The sequence below is a fragment of the Balaenoptera borealis genome (genome assembly GCF_965194805.1).
Source record: "Balaenoptera borealis genome assembly, chromosome: 4".
Taxonomy (NCBI): domain Eukaryota; kingdom Metazoa; phylum Chordata; class Mammalia; order Artiodactyla; family Balaenopteridae; genus Balaenoptera; species Balaenoptera borealis.
Genome location: NC_138861.1, coordinates 5895901 through 5913590, shown reverse-complemented (window position 1 = coordinate 5913590; position 17690 = coordinate 5895901). Strand labels below are relative to the sequence as shown.

General features: G+C 34.5%; 1 protein-coding gene across 8 annotated transcripts in view; it reads left to right on the top strand.

Annotated features, from left to right (window-relative positions):
- Nucleotides 1-17690, top strand: part of FSTL5 (follistatin like 5) — a 771595-nt gene that overhangs the window by 389296 nt on the left and 364609 nt on the right. For all 8 annotated transcript variants that reach the window (XM_082391660.1, XM_082391659.1, XM_082391666.1 and 5 more), the window contains one exon: nt 12460-12580. In XM_082391660.1, the coding sequence (XP_082247786.1) occupies nt 12460-12580 (121 nt within the window). The remainder of the gene's footprint in view (nt 1-12459; nt 12581-17690) is intronic.

The following is a 17690-nucleotide window of genomic DNA, read 5'->3' as shown; positions in this document are numbered from 1 at the left end:
GGTATTCAAGGGCATTACTGAACAGCAATTGAGTACATCTATAACATATTGTAAATAAGTGATTTAAGAAGGTATTCAATTATTGACCTACTCCAGTACTTTTTTAATTATCAAAGATCAGGTATATTAAATCTGATTTTAATACTATGTCAACATTATTAAATTTCATTTCCTTGAAAATTGCCACCAAAATGATACATATAGACAAATTGTTATTAAAGAGAAGAGAATATTTTAATAAACAGAAGGTCTTTATGTGAGCCATTTTGGAAAAATAGAAATATTTTAATATGTCTGTTACTGAGACAGACTGCTGAAGGAAATTGAAATACCCAGATTTAAGAACCTAAATTAGTTGCGGATAGTGATGGAAATATAAAATGATGGACATAAGATTTCTCCACAAATATATATAGGTTTTAGGGAGCAAAGGAGAGAAGAAGCCACTCCAGGGCGACTAGGAAATTGCTGATAGCCCTGAGGAGTGCTGCTGAGTCCATGTTAATTCCTATAGTGGATCTTAAGGTGGATTTTGCTGCTGTGCTTAGCAGGAAATATAGTTTTCAAAAAAAAAATTCAATTGTCTATTTCCACAACATCATGCCATTCACGTTTCACATTTAATTTTATGGCTTACTTAAAAAATCCAGCAATGTGGAATATCGGTCTTATTATGCAAGTATTTCAAGTTTTGAGATAGTGTAACGTAGTTTAGAAACTTCATATCAAAGTGACCTTGTGAGCAAATTGACTTGTCATTTTAGGTAATTAAAAAACACACCGTTTTCATTATCTTCTTTAACTCAGCTTACATTTAATGAGTAGTTACTAAGTCCCAGGCCCTGGGCTTCAAGGAATGAAACTCTGGAATTTTAAGGTAAAGTTAGAAAACTTTTAATTAAGATATTCATGTTGTCATACATGTCATAATTTATTTTTCAAGAATGAAACTCTTTAGAATTTTACATTTCTAGTAAAGAAATGATGTAATTCAGTTAAAATGAATTTATAATTAAGGCATGTCACTTGGATCTATGCATGTCTGACATATTCAAATATATTGTGTTTTTGGTTTTGTTTCTTACTTTTTTATTTTATAATAGTTTTTAGTTTTCATTAACATGTCTATACTACTTTAACCACTGGTTGGGTATGACACATGATCTGACCAAATCTAGGACCCACTTCTGAGTCCAAAGAGAAAATTGCTCATCACTGGAAAATGGCATTGACAGCACTCACCTATAATTGTTTCAAGTTTCTGCTACATCCAAGTTTATGTTAGTTTCCTAGGGTGGCCATAACAAAGTACCACAAACTGGGTGGCTCAGACAACCTCTCTGTCAGTTCTGGAGGCTCAGCGTCTGAGATGGAGGTGTTGGCAGGGCTATGCTCTATCTGAAGCCTCTTGCGGGGGAGAGTCTTTTCTTGCCTCTTTCAGCTTACGGTAGCGCCAGGCATTCCTTGGCTTGTAGGTGCATCACTCCGGTCCCTCCCTCTGAAGTCAAATAGCTTCTCTCCGTGTATTTGTTTTCACATCATTTTGTCCCTTCTTCAAAGGATACCAGTCATATTGGACTGAGGGTCCACCCTATTCTAGCAGGACCGCATCTTACAGTATCTAATTACATCTTCAATGATCCTATTTCCAAAAAAAGTTTACATTCCGAAGTCCTCAGGGTTAAGACTTTTTAACATATCTTTAGGGAGGACAGAGCGCAACCCATAATAAAGTCATCTGCTACAGAGTTTAGTTTTGTTTTTCTTGTTACCTTTGATTTGGATTTGCTTTTACATCTGAAAAGTGCCCTTCCAATTCATCTGAAAGTTATCATGTGAGAGCAGAAAGGATCTTCAGAATCCTATTTATATGTTGACCATCCACAAGGTACAGGCAAGGAAGGAACTGGGGAGGTAATATTTACTAACCCCTGAAGACATGTCCCAGTCCTTCCTTCAGCTTTATAGAGTGGAAATGTTAGCATCTCATCTGTCAGCAATCAGCTGTGAAAAAACCAGAAGGTTGTAACTGATGTCGTGGAAAAGATATAATACATTTCTAGCTCTTATGAACATAAATATTGTTTTTGACTTGTGTCTTTTTAGGTTACAGGTGCTTTTAAAGAACTTGTATTCCAAGTATTATAATATTAAAGTCAATAATGTATATGACTTTAAAAATCAACTTGGAAACATATAATATCATCATTTAATATCAAGTTTCAAAATAAATTAAAAGAGTAAAAGGGGAAAGGATCTTAATGGTGTCTGCTAATAATCTACAAGCTATTATTAGCAGAAATGTAATCTGTAATTCCAAGATACTGCCAATGACAAGTAAAAATTAACGAACATAATTTGGCTTTGAGGTTTTATAAATTCAGCATAAAAGCTGGCTGCCCGTGTTCAGTTCATACTTCACATAATGAATATATATTCTAAAGCTTCTCTTGCAGATTTTCAAGTAAATTAGAAACTAGAGGTAGTTGAGAGAAGAAAGAGATAATAAAAAGCAATAGTTAAAGGGGGTAAGATCTATAGTATCACAGTTTAAGGACTTTGATTATAGAAGCTGGACTCATGTCTACTACTTAATTCCTGTGCAACCTTTAGCAAATGACCCAAACTCTCTGTGTCCCAACTCCCCTTTCTACATATCGGCAATGATAATAACACCTAGTATGTAAACTGGATGTGATATTGATATTATTTTGAAAATGTAGACTTCTTAGAAACATAACTAGCACATAGGAAACATGACGTAATTGTTAGCTCTAATTAAATTTTCCAATCTAAGTTTCCTGTGCATACCATGGAGGACAATGGAAATATAAAGAGGGCACACACGCTTGAGTTAGTGGGTGAGCAACTGATCAATATTTCTATCCAGTTCATCCTTTGCACTTTTTAATGTTTACAATCGGCTGATAGGTGAGAAAAAATCGGCCATTATAACCCAGAAATCTATGTACACATTATTAAATATGCAAACATTTTAATACCAATTTTCACAATGAAACAATGTTTCTTACAAAAGAAGAAAAATAGTTTGGTTATTCCAAGAAATTAGGAAAAATAAATGGTAACATGTTTTATTTATGTATTCATTTATTTATGTTGCTCATATCATTTGAAGTACTCATCTGCTTATCTCACGTATCTAGTATGAATGTTGTTAAATCCTGAGTTCTAGGCTAGAGACAAGTACATGGCATCATTCTGCAACCACTGTGATGTTGGGCATTTTTCTCCAGAGTATATAGTGCCCCTGTCTTTACAAATATGATGTTAAATTGAACTAAACTTAAAATAAATATATATATTTTGTTTTTAAGATGCTGATATATATTATACTAAAATATCCTTACCTGTCAAACTGTAAAATACCTAGTTTTGTGCAGTTTTTTCTTGTACATAAAACCAAGTTATTAGAAATAATTGAAAGCAATATCTTGATTAAGACAGACATAGATGTGTTATGAAAGAAACAATATGCTTTAATTGACTATATTTTACAATTTAAATATTTTAAAAATAGAGGTCCTCAGTATAGTACAGTAACTGAGTAATGATAATAGTAGTAGTAATTGTAATAATACTATTACGTTTCTATAATCCAGATGTCTGTCATTCCCTTTGCATTTCTCTTTGAGCTACACACACACACACACACACACACACACACACACACACACACAATCCATTTGCAAAAAGGAATATGTACTTGGTGGAATGACTGAAGATGTATAGGGTGGTAGAGGATGGGATTATGTCACATATTACACAAATCACACATTGAAATCCAGTTTAGATGAAGCACTTTGTACACTTCCTTTCCTTGTGCTCTGTCCAGATCATGCCTTGCATTTTCTGTACCACAGACGCAGGACCCAAGTCTACCTCTCAGTTTCAACTCCTTAATTTTCCCTGGGGCTCCAAATTTCTTATCATTCAAAACAATATAGCTGTGTTTTATTTATATTCTCCCCCTAAATGTGTATAACCAAATACATCACTTTAAATAGTTGCCAACATCTATGTGCCTTTCTTAAAAACTAATGGCAAGTTATAGAATATAATACCACCAACATCAAAAACCGATATCTGCAAGAGGGAGGAGATATGGGGATATATATATACGTATAGCTGATTCACTTTGTTATACAGCAGCAACTAACACACCATTGTAAAGCAATTATACCCCAATAAAGATGTTAAAAAAATAAAAATAAAGCAATATCTGGTACAGTCTTTCCTTGGGCAAATAAGTCTTCAGTCCCTGAGACTAGTAGAAATTCTTATCTTCTGTCTTCTGCCTTATATTTTATACCCTCAGAGCCAAGTGAAATCCCACATCTCTCTCTTTCCTCAAGTGTGTATGATGTCCATTTTCACCCTTGGTGAGGATTTTTGCCTTCCCGAGGGACATGGGGTTGGATGACAGGGGAGAGTGTGGGAGCTTTTTTAGAGGAACAGAACAGATGATCACTCTCTCCTCGCCCATATATGTGTCTTAATTACTATATGACAAAGGTAATATTTCAAACACATTTAAAGTAATTTTTGAGCATTTTTGTTTTAAAATGTCTATTCTCTCTTTATTGACAACAGGTAAATGGGCATTTAATTTACTTTGGTCTAGGCAGCCCTGTATCTTTTCTTAAATCTGTGCTATACTGCCTGGATCCTATTCAGAATGAGGTGGTAGAACTGAGTGGTCTCAGCCAGTAAGCAGTTCTATGCACTAAAGGCAAAATCAAATGTTCTGGCTCTTCCCAAAGACCAGGCTGACGGTGTGAAACCTTGCTTGTTTGGTGTTCTGTCTCAGTTCCATTCCCCAAATCTAAACAAGTGTCTGAGGTTCATCTCTATTATCTGTATCTCTCTCCTGCTTCTCTTAAATTGCCTTCTCCAGCAGTAAGAATTCAGGGCTTTCTTTGGGTCTATGGTGAAATCTGAGCTTTACTAATGCTTGCTTCAGTGAAAATTGTCCTTGTAGCAATATGCTCCAAATTTGCTTAATATTCAAATGTATGTCTCATAGGATAATAGCTCACTGAAAAAGCCTTAACAAATGTAAAGTATAGTCTTTATTTGAAACATAACAACAAACAGGGTTTCTCCCCTAATTACTGTGTATGTGACTAGTGTGGTCAGGCACTCAGCTACACAGTAACACATTTATGGTTTTAAGAACATATGTTATTCCAAAACAGACCTGTAATGCTTGAAATAAGGATTTCAGGCTGAAGTGACCTAAGGTATGATCACGTTCCTTTTGGCAGGCTGGCATGTAGGAAAAGATCATTGGAAGAGAGAAGGTTCATGATCATTTGCTATGAAAAGAAGCATAGAACTCTTCCTGGTGGTTTATTCATATGCATTTTGAAGTTTCTGGGGATATTGATAAAGAGTTAAGGTAGACAGAAATATTGTGAATTGAGGGGTAAATCATTGGTGAATTATGGGGAGAGAATAGGAAAGAATGATGTAACTGACCTGACATTCAAAAGAGAAGCTTCTATTTACCATCCATCCTTCTGTCTGCCTATCTATCTATCTATCTATCTATCTATCTATCATCTATCTATCTGTCTATCTATCTATTTATCTATCTATGTATCTATCTATCTATCTATCATCTATCTATCTGTCTGTCTATCTATCTATCTATCTATTTATCTATCTATCTATCTCTCTATCTATCTACCTGATGAAAGAAAACTCATTTGGCAGGAGGAAGAAATCCAGAAGTGCCAATAGAGAAGCATTTAATTTTTGACGATCTTCCTTCCATTGAGGTAGAATAGACATGAGAAAAAAATTAGTCTCCAATTGTTAAAATTGTTGGACAAATGGTTTTCTTAAGGGGTAGCCAGATTTTCTTAAAGTCAGTATGGTGAAGAACATGTTTTCATAAGAAATAGAAGCCAAAAGAGAATTTTCTGATCAGAGAGCAGGATTTACAGAGGATACTATGATGGGTTTGAGTTGGAAAGGAAATGAGACTAGGTCAGATTGGGAAATGTGCACAGCAATATGGGAAGACTTGGATTTTATAGGGTCACAGAGGTAAACCAGGGTTTGAAGCACAAGGGAATTTGTATAAATTGTCCCTTAGAGAAAGGACAACTACTTCTTGCATCATGGTTCCATCTATTTGCTCCTCAGAGTTAAATGAGGGGATACATACGCAGACTTCACTCAGCAGAATGGCGCCCTTGAGTTTATTAGCAATGTTAAAAGATAAACTGAAGCATATTAAAATGTTGAGTTTATCTGAGCAAAAATCCATTCAAATCTGGCAGCGCCATACCAGAAGTGGTTAGAAGCATTCTGCGGAGGGGAGCTAGGGAAAACTTTTATAGAGAGAAGGTGAAAGCAAAGTAAGGAAAGTGCTAGTTGGCTGCAGATTTAAGCCTAGTTGTTTGTGATTGGTTGTCCTTAGGTTTTGATTTCATAATCCTCAGGCATTTACAGGTTTAGGGGTTGGTTGTATTGTATGTGCCAAGGCATTACAGCCAACCTCAGCCTAACATTCTCCTTGTTTAATTTAAGAGCAGCCAACATAAAGTTCTTGAATTGAAATGGTGCTAATGGCTTGGAAAATGTGTTCCTCAGCCTTCTCCCCATTTCATAAAATAACTGCCCATGGAGTTTAAGTAAGCAAAGTCATTCCCTTGTGAGTCTGAGTTTAAATTAGCAGCTGTATTGAGTATATTGATTTAGCTTTTTTCTTCATTTAGATTCTGTCATCTTAATAAGCTGATTCACATTAGGAATACATATTAGAATGAAATATTTCCTTAATGTGCACACATGACAACTGTTTATTAAAATAATAAAAAGAACTACTTGTTCTTGGGATTTAGATTATTATGTTACATATATTTGACTTAAAGAGCCATTTGCTCAATGACTACCATATGTGAATTCATTTACAAAATTAAATAAAAAAGCAAGAATAAATGACGCTAGATATTTTTAAGCTAACAGGATAGGCATGGTGCTGATGTCTTTGCAGACTTTGTACATATCCATTTTCTTTAAAACTTATTAGAACTGTTACATAGGGAATGGAGAGTTAGTCTTTATTTTGAGTTGTTGAGCCTATTACAATTTTAAAGATTTTTGAAAGGGTTCTTGTAGCTAGTCAACATATTTATTTATAATAAGATTGGTAAGAATTGTTTTACCCCATAGATAAAATGCTATTTTAGTGGAAACAAACTAAATGCAAATAAATAAGCATTTGTTTGGGTAGAGAAGGAGATAAGTGAGGACTGTCTGGGAGTGCCATAGTAATTAATCCTATTCAACATTTACAAACCCCATAAACCTGTCAGGTATACAAAATGAGGCAGCAGAAACCAGGTGTTAAAATGGCATTGGCAATGCCAGTAGGTAGATCCTAGTAGAACTGGGAATTTCAAGGGCTAAGGATTTCACAATAATAACAGCAACAATTAGCACTTAAAACAGAAAGGTAAGTCTTGTATTGTTGGGTTAGGTGTAGTTCAGGGCTCCAATTAAGAAACAGTAATTTCAATTGTAGCTGGAAACCTTAGTAAGTAGTTTCAAATATTCCTTTTTTTTTTTTTTTTTGCTTTAACTCTGTTCATAGTATCATAAGACAACTTGAAAATTAAAATTAAGTTTATAAAAAATTTTAAATATATTGTTTGTAGCATCTTTCCTTTAGAATGTCAAAGTACTTTAAAAGTGTTGGCATTAATGTTCAGAGAATCCCTGTGAACCATATAGAATGCCTTAAAACTAAAATAGTTTTTATCCCACCAATGGTTTAATAATTTTATCTCTTCAGCTAGTCTTTCAAAATTAATGTTGGCCCTAATGATTTTTTAAATGTCTTCTAACGTGTTAAGCGTGTTACAAAACCTAAAAGAGAACTTAGAAGATGTGATTATTTTATGCAATTCTTTTCTTTTAATACATATTGCAGGGTAGCATCAGTTATATATGATTAAACCATTATAATTTGTAATATTAATTATTTACCCTCTGTCCTTTCACATTGTTTATTTTTAAGCGCTGTTGACCATCCATAATTATCCTGTTTTTTCAATTGATTACATGTTCCCACTCACCCTTTCTAGAATATTAACTCCATAAGGGAGTCATTCTTACTTACTAATTAATCTCCAGCCCCTAGAACTATTCTTGGCACATGGTGGTTGTAAAGAAAGGAAAGAAAGAGGGATGGAGGAAGGGAGAGAGGGAGAAAGGAAGAAAGTGGATAAGAAGTAGTCTGGAGGATCAAGTAATAGAAGAGCCAACCTGTATTGATGTGGGAGAAACTTAAAAGCCAGTGCCTGGAGATGTGTATTGTTACCACAGGAGTATATTTATTTTCTGAGCCTTGGAATGTAATCTACACATTTGTCAAGTAAAGGACTGAATATATCTGCCTCTGCTTAACCTCACAAACGTGATGGACTTTCTTTAAAATAGAGGATCACTGAGCTCTAACTCTACTAAGACCATTGTGATTCTGACACGAGCATGATTAGTTTGAGAAAAATAGTTTGCGAAGGATGAGGAAGAGCTCAGATTACTTGAACATATTATCAACTGAAAAAAAAAATGCACAACGTGAGAGCTGTGAGTTAAGTTGTATTTGGGGCAAAATGAGGACTATAGCCCAGGAGACAGCATTTCAGATAGCTCTGAGAAACTGCTCCAAAGATTTTGAGGGGAAGGTCAGTATACATGTGATTTTTGGTGAAGGATGAATACATGCAAACAAGCACATATTTTTTGCAGAAGGTTTCTGCTAGTCTCATGAAGGTTACTCGTCACAAGGAGCAGACGTCACCACGAAGGATTTTAGTGTTTTTCTAGATATGAGGAGATGGAAGAATTGGGCTAATGAACTCTTCTCCTGAAAATATCTAACTATTTGAAGACCCGTTCTGCCAGTTTTTCGCAGAGCACAGAGAGCCTCATTTCTGATCTCCATCCTGTGCTCCTTTCAGGGGGTGTTGAAGGTCAGCAGCTGCTGCAGCTCATGACTTAATCTTTGTAGAGGCAGATGGCAAGTGCCAATTAGTAGTTGGCAATATGCGTGATATATTTCATGAGTTCATCTTTTCTCCTACTCCACCAAGGAGAGGAAAGAAAAAGACACAAAACTGGAAGATTAGACTCCTCTGTCTTCCTACCCCTTACACAGATGGTCTCATCACCATGACCTGACTTGAGACATCAAAATCAACTACATGTATCTTATTGCTTTTATGAGAGTTAATATAATAACCTTGGATGTCCAAGTCATGCCTTATCCCCAGAAATCTAATAACCATACATCTCTTAACAGGGAGACAATCCTTTACATCTACCTCTGGCACTTTCTATTTCTCTTTCCAGTTTTATTTATCTTTAGATAAGTTATCGTCATCTGAGATTCTGTGTAGGGTACAAGCATGTCTCAGAGATATTGCAGTTTGGTTCTAGACTACCACAATATCGCAATAAAACAAGTCACATAATTTTTTTTGTTTCCTAGTGCATATAAAAGTTATTTTTACACTACACAATATTTTATTAAGTGTGCAATAGCATTATGTCTAAAAAAAACAATGCACTTACCTGAATTAAAAAAATACTTTGCAAATGAAACTATGACTGGCCTCCTAGACTAAAGTTTCAACATGAGATACTTCAGTGACAGTATAGTCAGTGAGTCTGGCCTTGTCAAGAATCTCTAGTTCAGATGTAACACATGCATTTTGAGGAAGCTACAGTGGGAAGTCTTTGGAACCAGAGCCAGACGGTAAATGAAATAAAGGTCCTACAAGTTTGGATCCCCAGCACCAGAGTGCTTAATGTATTACTACTTCTATTTTGTTTTATACTTTCTTTCCCCCAGTCACACATTCAGCTCATTCAGGCTATCAGAACTCTGAATATCTGAAGCAATTTTCCCAGGCTGGTTAAAAGGTCTGTAGGAGAGTATCTTCCTCATTTGGAACACCCCAGAATGTGCCAATGCTCCCAACAGGAAACAAAGGAGAGAAAAAGTTACTAGGAAGCATTTCTTAAGTAGGCTATTTCATTGACCAAAAATGGACTAAATGAGGAAAACGTGTATTTAAAAAATGGAAGAATGAGGGAGTGAATCACCTCTCCCCTGTGCATGGGCATGGCCAAGTGTCAGTGAACAAGGATTTTTATAAAAAGCTCACTAGCCAGGACCATGCACTTTTCTAAAGCACATTCATTAAAACAGCATATCCAGCTTGAGTTTTATAATCATGATCAAATCAAGATCAAGATCAAATCAAAAGCAAGCTAGTCTTATGCCGAAGCCAGTTTCAAGGAAAAAAGTCGGAGTCTGTTCTCTTGGTCTATACATGATTTAACTTGAGTGAAACAGAACAGAAATAAATATGAGACATACACTACAATGATGAAAGCTTCTCCTCCAACTTTCTGTTCCATCGTTTCACAAACAGGTATGTGACTAAAGGTCACTAAAAATAGTACTAAAATATCTGACCAAATCCTGGTGTCACTGCATCCTAAAAATTACCGCAATGCTGGCACTGCAGGTCTTTAGGAAGAGTATAGTGAGGTGAGATCAAACACGCTGCTCCTCCGCTACCCAGAAAAGTCACTTCCCATTATCTAACAAATAACAGATGGAGAGTGGCTGAGAGCTCCGTTGCTTTCTAAACAGAAAAGCAGTACTTGTTTTCCCATTAGGCTTATAGGAGAGAGAGCTTCAGCCATTAGATAGTTTTGTTAATCCCTCCAGCTGGACTGTGCTAAAGCCTAGGGCTTTAATCCTCACTATCAACAATATCTATTTATGTGGAAAGCAGATAAATCATTCACTTTTCCCCCCTTCTAAGGCAGCAAATGCCAGCTTAGCCAATGAAATTTGAATCCCGTAAACAAGAAGAGAGAACACATGATGTGTAAAAGTCGTATTTAGCAGTGCAGGTGCTGTCCTTGCATGTCACCACTCGGGTGGCTACAGGGGGCAGGGGGGGCTGGAGCTTCTGGTGATCCACCGGCTAAGCTCCATCCTCAGCGCTGCCTCTGCAGCTCATCCAAGCGCAGCCATAACAACTTCTAACTTGGGGATGTTCCATAAAAGGTTAAAAGTAGCTCTTCAGAAATTCCTATCACCAATCTGCCATTGCTGTGACAAAGCTTGAATCATCCCGCTCTACCAAAAGAAATAATAAAGCATCATGAATATACAACTATAATGTGCACAAACTGGTGTGGAAATCTGCAATGAATTATTATAGTGAGAAGCACATTAAATAAAAATCATTATTTTTAACTTTGATTAGGTCTGAATGTATACTGTATGTCTTGCACTTGACGATATGTGTGTGTGTATAAGCATATACATGTTTTTAAAAGTCCTCACAACAACCAGGAGAGATAGAGGTTACTATCTTTAATTTCTAATTGAGAAAAGGTTGAGTGACTTGCCAGATATTATAGAACTATTAAGTGGCCTTGGCATGGTCTGAACCCAGAGCTGGCTGACTTCATAGTCTGTGTTTCCTGATTGCACCAACTTAAAAAAAAAAAAAAAAAAAATGGGAAAGCAAAGCTCCAAGCAATATGAACCACTCCTTCTGTGGACAAATATGAAAGACCATGGACACAGCTATGCAGCTACCCAGAATGAAAAGGAATGTTTGAAAAATCTTGGAGACCTCTTTTACCAGACAGCCTATATCTGTCTGGTAAAAAGCAGAGTATAAAAAAGCTACTGCCCCAGTCCATGGAACAGAGCACAGAGTAGAAAAGCAGTCTGGTGATTTTCCTCACCCATGCTTGGGTAGGTTTCCATCATCAATCGGTGCATTAATTCTATCTGGCTCCTGGAAACAGTCATTTGCTGAATAGCTCCTTTGTGACCCAGGGAGTTAATTTAGAATACCAAATGCCTTCACTTTCAGCTGGGGAGGAGTTTAGGCAGAAGAGAAAAAAAAAATACTAACTTCATTTTTTACAAATAATAAGAAGATGAAAGTTGGACCAAATTTCCTCACTATTTTTGTTGGAGAACAGCTGTTCTATTTTGACATGGGTCACTGAGACATTGGAGGAAATTTTCACGTGCAGGTATTTCCTTGAGTCAATATAAGTGGAGCAAAGGAAATGACTGAAATACAAAAATGTCCTTTTAGTGTTCAGATTTTCTGGGTCCTACTGGGAGATTTTTGTATTAGAAAGTTTAGGCTAAATTCTAAGTATGTATCTTAGCGTCAAAGCAACTAAGTCAAATTTATAACTATATATTTGAAACAGTTGAAAATAAATGTCCAGTAACTGAAAACCCAGGTTTCTCATAGGTTCAGTTCTTTGCCCAACTACAGACTTAAATTACCTATTGAGTGATTTACATATAATTAATTATATTATAGAAACTTTAAGACAGATATAATTGCATGAATTTAATTTTCTTGTCAGGTGATAAAACAGGAAGAACTTGTCAAGGACCTTTCTGATTGTACTTTGTATGATCTACTGAAATATGATGATTTTAACTCAGACAAGCACCTGGCTCTTGAAGAATTTTATAGAACATTCCGTGAGTATAAGATTCATTCTCTAATTCCTCTTTGTTCTTTTTCCTGTTTCTTTACCCAATATGGTGTGTTTGCTTGATGTCAAAGTACAGACTGTTTCTTAAGAGAAGTGATATAATGGAGATAATTTAAGTGTGTGGCTGTATTGAAACGAATGTAAAAGCTAAGGGAGTTATAGTTCTAAAATGCAGAGCTGGAAATGTTTGATAACATTTGCTATCAGTTCCTATTGATTCTAGTTTAAGATATTAATTCCACAATGATGCTTCCAAGGTTATTTTAGACTAGGAACAGCACTTCACTGTCACCATGTATCAAAAACAATTTAATTATTTACATAATGACAATTTTTTTTTATTTTATAGAAAAACCAAAGTTGATTAATAAAGTTTGCATATATGTTAACAACAAAAATTAGCATAAGAATTGAAAATTATATTTATGTTAAGATACTTTGGAATCAATTATATATGTTTAAAATGCTTAAAGACTTCTCAAAATTGAGTATACTTTATAGAGCAAAGTTGTAAAGATGATTTGGTTAAGAAAGTTGTGTGACAGGTTATTCATTAAAAATAATTCAAAGAAAAAAGACTAAGAGGCAAAAAACAGAAGGGAAAGTTTTGGAGCTGTGTGTAAAAGAAAGAGAAAAAAAAATCGTTAAATTAACTGGTTGGTATTTGAAAATCACCAAGTAATCAAAGTTTAATGAGATTTTAGATTGACAGATAAATAGATGATAGATAGATGGATAATCTTCAATATTTTTATATGCACTCACATATATAGGGCTTTCCAAATATATACATATGTATATATATATTTTTTTTCCAAAAAGGCAGGAAATAAGATATGTACTTGGTGTTAATAGATCCTTTTTGAATTATGCCTCTGTCGTCCATCAGTTGTCTGATATTGGAAAAATTACTTAAATCTCTGAAAATTCATATAAATAAGGATAGTAGTTACCACATGATCATTTTATATTAAAACACTGAATTATATTTTATGTAATATTTGATACTAGCAAAGTAATAAATGTGAAATAGTTGCATGTTACAAAGCTTTAAGGCAAGATGTCAGTATGCTCTTCAGATTTAATTAAACTGCATTTCCACTTTAAATTACAAGCAGAATACAAGATGGGATATCTCAGTAAACAGTTAATCCTTTAAAGTGTGTCACAAGGCTAGACAACTTTTCAAAGATAACAAGAAAGCAGCATTATAATTCAATGATTATATGAAGAAACTGAAACACAGTGAAGTTAAGAACCAAGTGGCTGAGTTTATTATCAGACCTATGCCAAACCAGTTAAGAAGTCTATGTGTTTGCCCCTAAACTTCACTCTGTAGTAGGCATTGATTTGTGTGCTTAGGATGACAGGAATATTATGGTTTATCAGGAAAAATTGTTTACATTATATTATATTGTATTATATTGTATACTATCATGTAAGATACAAGGGGATAAATGTCATAGGAAGGCCTACATAAAATATAAAGTGAACTAAGAATATAACCTCCAGCACTGGGGATCAAGGAGAGTTTATGAAGGTAGTAGCAATTGAATGGGTCTTCAGGATGAGTGGATTTGGACTTTAGGGGATGAGAGATGGAAGATGGACAAAGAGAAGGGTGTCAGGGAGGAAGAAATTTTCCTCTACCCTTCTGGGTCCTTTTGGCTGGTCTAAGAATCAAGTTCACATAAGGCAGATTAGCAGGAGAAAATCAAAATTTAATAACGTGTATACATGGGAGAGACCCAGGAAAACTGGGTAACTCACCAAAATGGCTGAAACCCTCACCTTAAATACCATTTTCAGCTAAAGACAAAAGAGGATGTTGAGGTAGGGGTTTTGTGCTTCAAAGGGGAGGAAAGCAACGCACATGGAGATGGAAAAACAAGTGTTTGGTAAATGAATGTTCTCTCAGCCCTGCACAAACAATGGGACACAGAGAGTAATTTTAAGAAGCAGACTTTGCTGAGTTCCTTTCTGTCCACACCCCTAGTTCATACTATGGTAACCTGTGGTGATAGCTCCCTTCCTGGAAGAGGTCCTCTATCCTCTTTCTTTTAGGCAGTTGGGGGAAAGTTGAAGTTACTTTCCAAGTGTTTTGGGCTTTGATTGTTTTCAGCTTGAAATAATATTAATACCAAAGAGACATTTTGGGGTGGCAATTTTGCTCCCCTACCTCAGCATAAATAAAATCTCTACTGCATGATACACCAGAGTATTTAGAGAAACTAGTCCAACCGGAAGATCTCTTCCAGGTCTGAAAGTCTATGGAAATATATCAATTATCATTACTATTTTACTAAATTATTGTATTAAACAGGCAGTCTAATCTACCAACTCCTATCCTCCACTCCCATAATATGAAGATACATGGATGTGGCTAAATAAAAGTAGTTGAAATCTATAGCAATAGCAGAAAATATTTTTAATGGTATACAAACTATCAAGCATCAATAAGAGAATTAAATTGTATGTTTACATAGGATTTTTATTCAAAATATTGTTAATGGTGGAATAGTGGAGCTAGAAACTAATAAATACAATGAAAATAAAGTGTGAGTAATATGTTATTTTTATGGTAACACAGCAAAGACTGAATAATGATCCCTGGCAATATCAGTACAAAAGAATCTTCCCTAGAATACTGCTACCTGCACCTATCAAGGGGAAAATGATGTTGTGTTTGGGATGATATGATTTGATATTGCTAAGGAAGGCAAGGTAGATCAGTATGTTGTAAAGATAAACAAAATTTGCAATTCAGAAATCTGAATCATCAATACAAACTTCAATAGAGACATAGTGAAACATTGTTTTTAAAGGAGCTACAGTGTACTACAAACTATTGAATTTGGAGAGAAGAAAATCTATATGATTCTGTTAGCAACTGGAAGGTAATATGGTAGCAATTTTACTGAAATTATTTATAGTAAATGCAATGAAGTTTAATGAAGATTGTAATGATTCTGCCATTCTGTCAAAATTATGTATAATGCAAAAGGTCTACATTTTTAATATTTTGAATCATAAAGTGATATTTGATAACGACAGCACTTGGCAATCAGCAATCATATTATGAGGTTTTATCTTTTTGAATAATCACAAAACTTTTCCTTAACTATGATAAAATGATGTTAACATAATCATTTAGAAAAGGTAATGTTTTTAAGTAAATGCTGGAATTATCTGGGGTGTTTTAATATTCATTGTGGTCTCACCAAGCAGTTTTCTGCAATGTTTTATATTTTCAGTGTTTCACCGTTATTAAACAGGGTATCAAGCTCTAGAATGACCCTTTGGAGAGAGCAAAACTAACTTGTATGGGTTGTCTATATCAGCAAGATGTATTTATACTTATAAGTGAATAGGAAACATACGTCTATTTCTTTCTCTCCTTCTGTTAAAATACTTCACGACTAAACCCACCTCAGTTTTGTGAAGTTTAGTGACAGGCGTTGTATAATGACATGATTTTAGAAAGTCACTCTATTATAAAATATAAGTATCATGAATAAAAAAAATATAACAATTGTGAAAAGGCAATCTATTTTAAAATTATATATTAAGTACCTATGTGTATAGACTGCTGTGACAGTTAAAGCAACTTGAAAAGATGTTTCCTTTCCTTTAGAATGCATCATCTCAGACAGACAATGATAAAAAGGACAGATATAGTAAGGATAAAAAGTAATCAGTTTTTCCACCCAGAATTCATTCCCCCAGAAAGTTTCTAAAAAGAAATCCCAGAAAACTAAAAAGTCCCTAAATGAATAGAATCTAGAAGAATAAGCTAAGACCAGAGAAGTTAAGAAACTTGTCTTTATCCAGTCTTTATTTACTGGCAGATACAAAGATAAACAGATTTCTTGAGTTCCAGTTTATTATCCTTTCTGCCACCACACAACATGGAGGAAAGTAAAGGGTACTTTGCAAACAGGAAAAGGTTAATGGTAAAGAAAAAAGAACCAGCACATTATCAACTGTTATTACATGATTAGGGTGTTATTTTAGTAGTTATAAAGTTTTCCATAAAATAGTATTTCTTTTCATTTTGGATAAGAAGAATTATTTTATTATTTTACAATAAGCATCAGATAATATTCTTAATTTTTCTCCAGAATTTTTGACGTTATTAAAAAATCCTTTGATTTTTACTAGGATATTTAAAATAAATCCTCACTGCAAACATCAAATATCTTAAATCATGCCTTGTTTGATTAACAAACTTGGAAATCTATGCAATGGGATCCAATAAATCTTAAGTGAGATCAGACATAGTTTTGAATATTTAAAAGAAATACTAAATCCTCTCGTCAGATGGTGGAGGTGGACACCCTGCACCCTTGCATTTTGTTGCCTTGATAGTAAAATGTGTAGATTTTTCAGTGCAAAGAGTACTTAGAATTAAAAACAAATTAATAGGGTCATTATTAACTACAAGGACTTGTATTAAAATACAGAGATTCAGCGTTTTATTTTCTTCCAACTCAAAATTAAAATACAATGTTTCATTAAGTTTACATGTCTGGAACTCTAAATTTTTGCTTCAGATCTGTAGGTAAATGCAAGTGATTTGCCATTAGACAAGGTGACCATACACAGAACTGAGACATTTAATTTCAGAAGTGATGCTCAAATAAATGTTTATATTTATTTATTTTTGCAAATTCAATTAAGATGATAAAGTGTTATTATATGGCTCTTAATTTTAGGAATTAATTGTTTTCATGTGGACTTTCTAGATAACCCAAAATGGTTTAAATGTCTACCCAGAGAAAAGATATTTGTTTTGTAAATGCTTTCCATGTACATAATTTCCTGAGTTAAACTATAAAGTGCTTTGACTTAAAATTACATGAAGTGAGGAGTTTGTGTAACTCTGATAGATTCTTGAAATCCTATTAAATTACGAGTTGTAGTTTCCAAAACCATATACATACACTTTAAGATGTGTATGTGTTCTAGTGATTCAAGATCTAATGTCACCCTTAAATAAATCTTTATCAATTCAAAATGATCTCTATGTGTGGAAAGATCCAAAGGAAGACGTTTTTCTACTATGCATAAAATAATTAGGTTTTTGCAAGCATAAT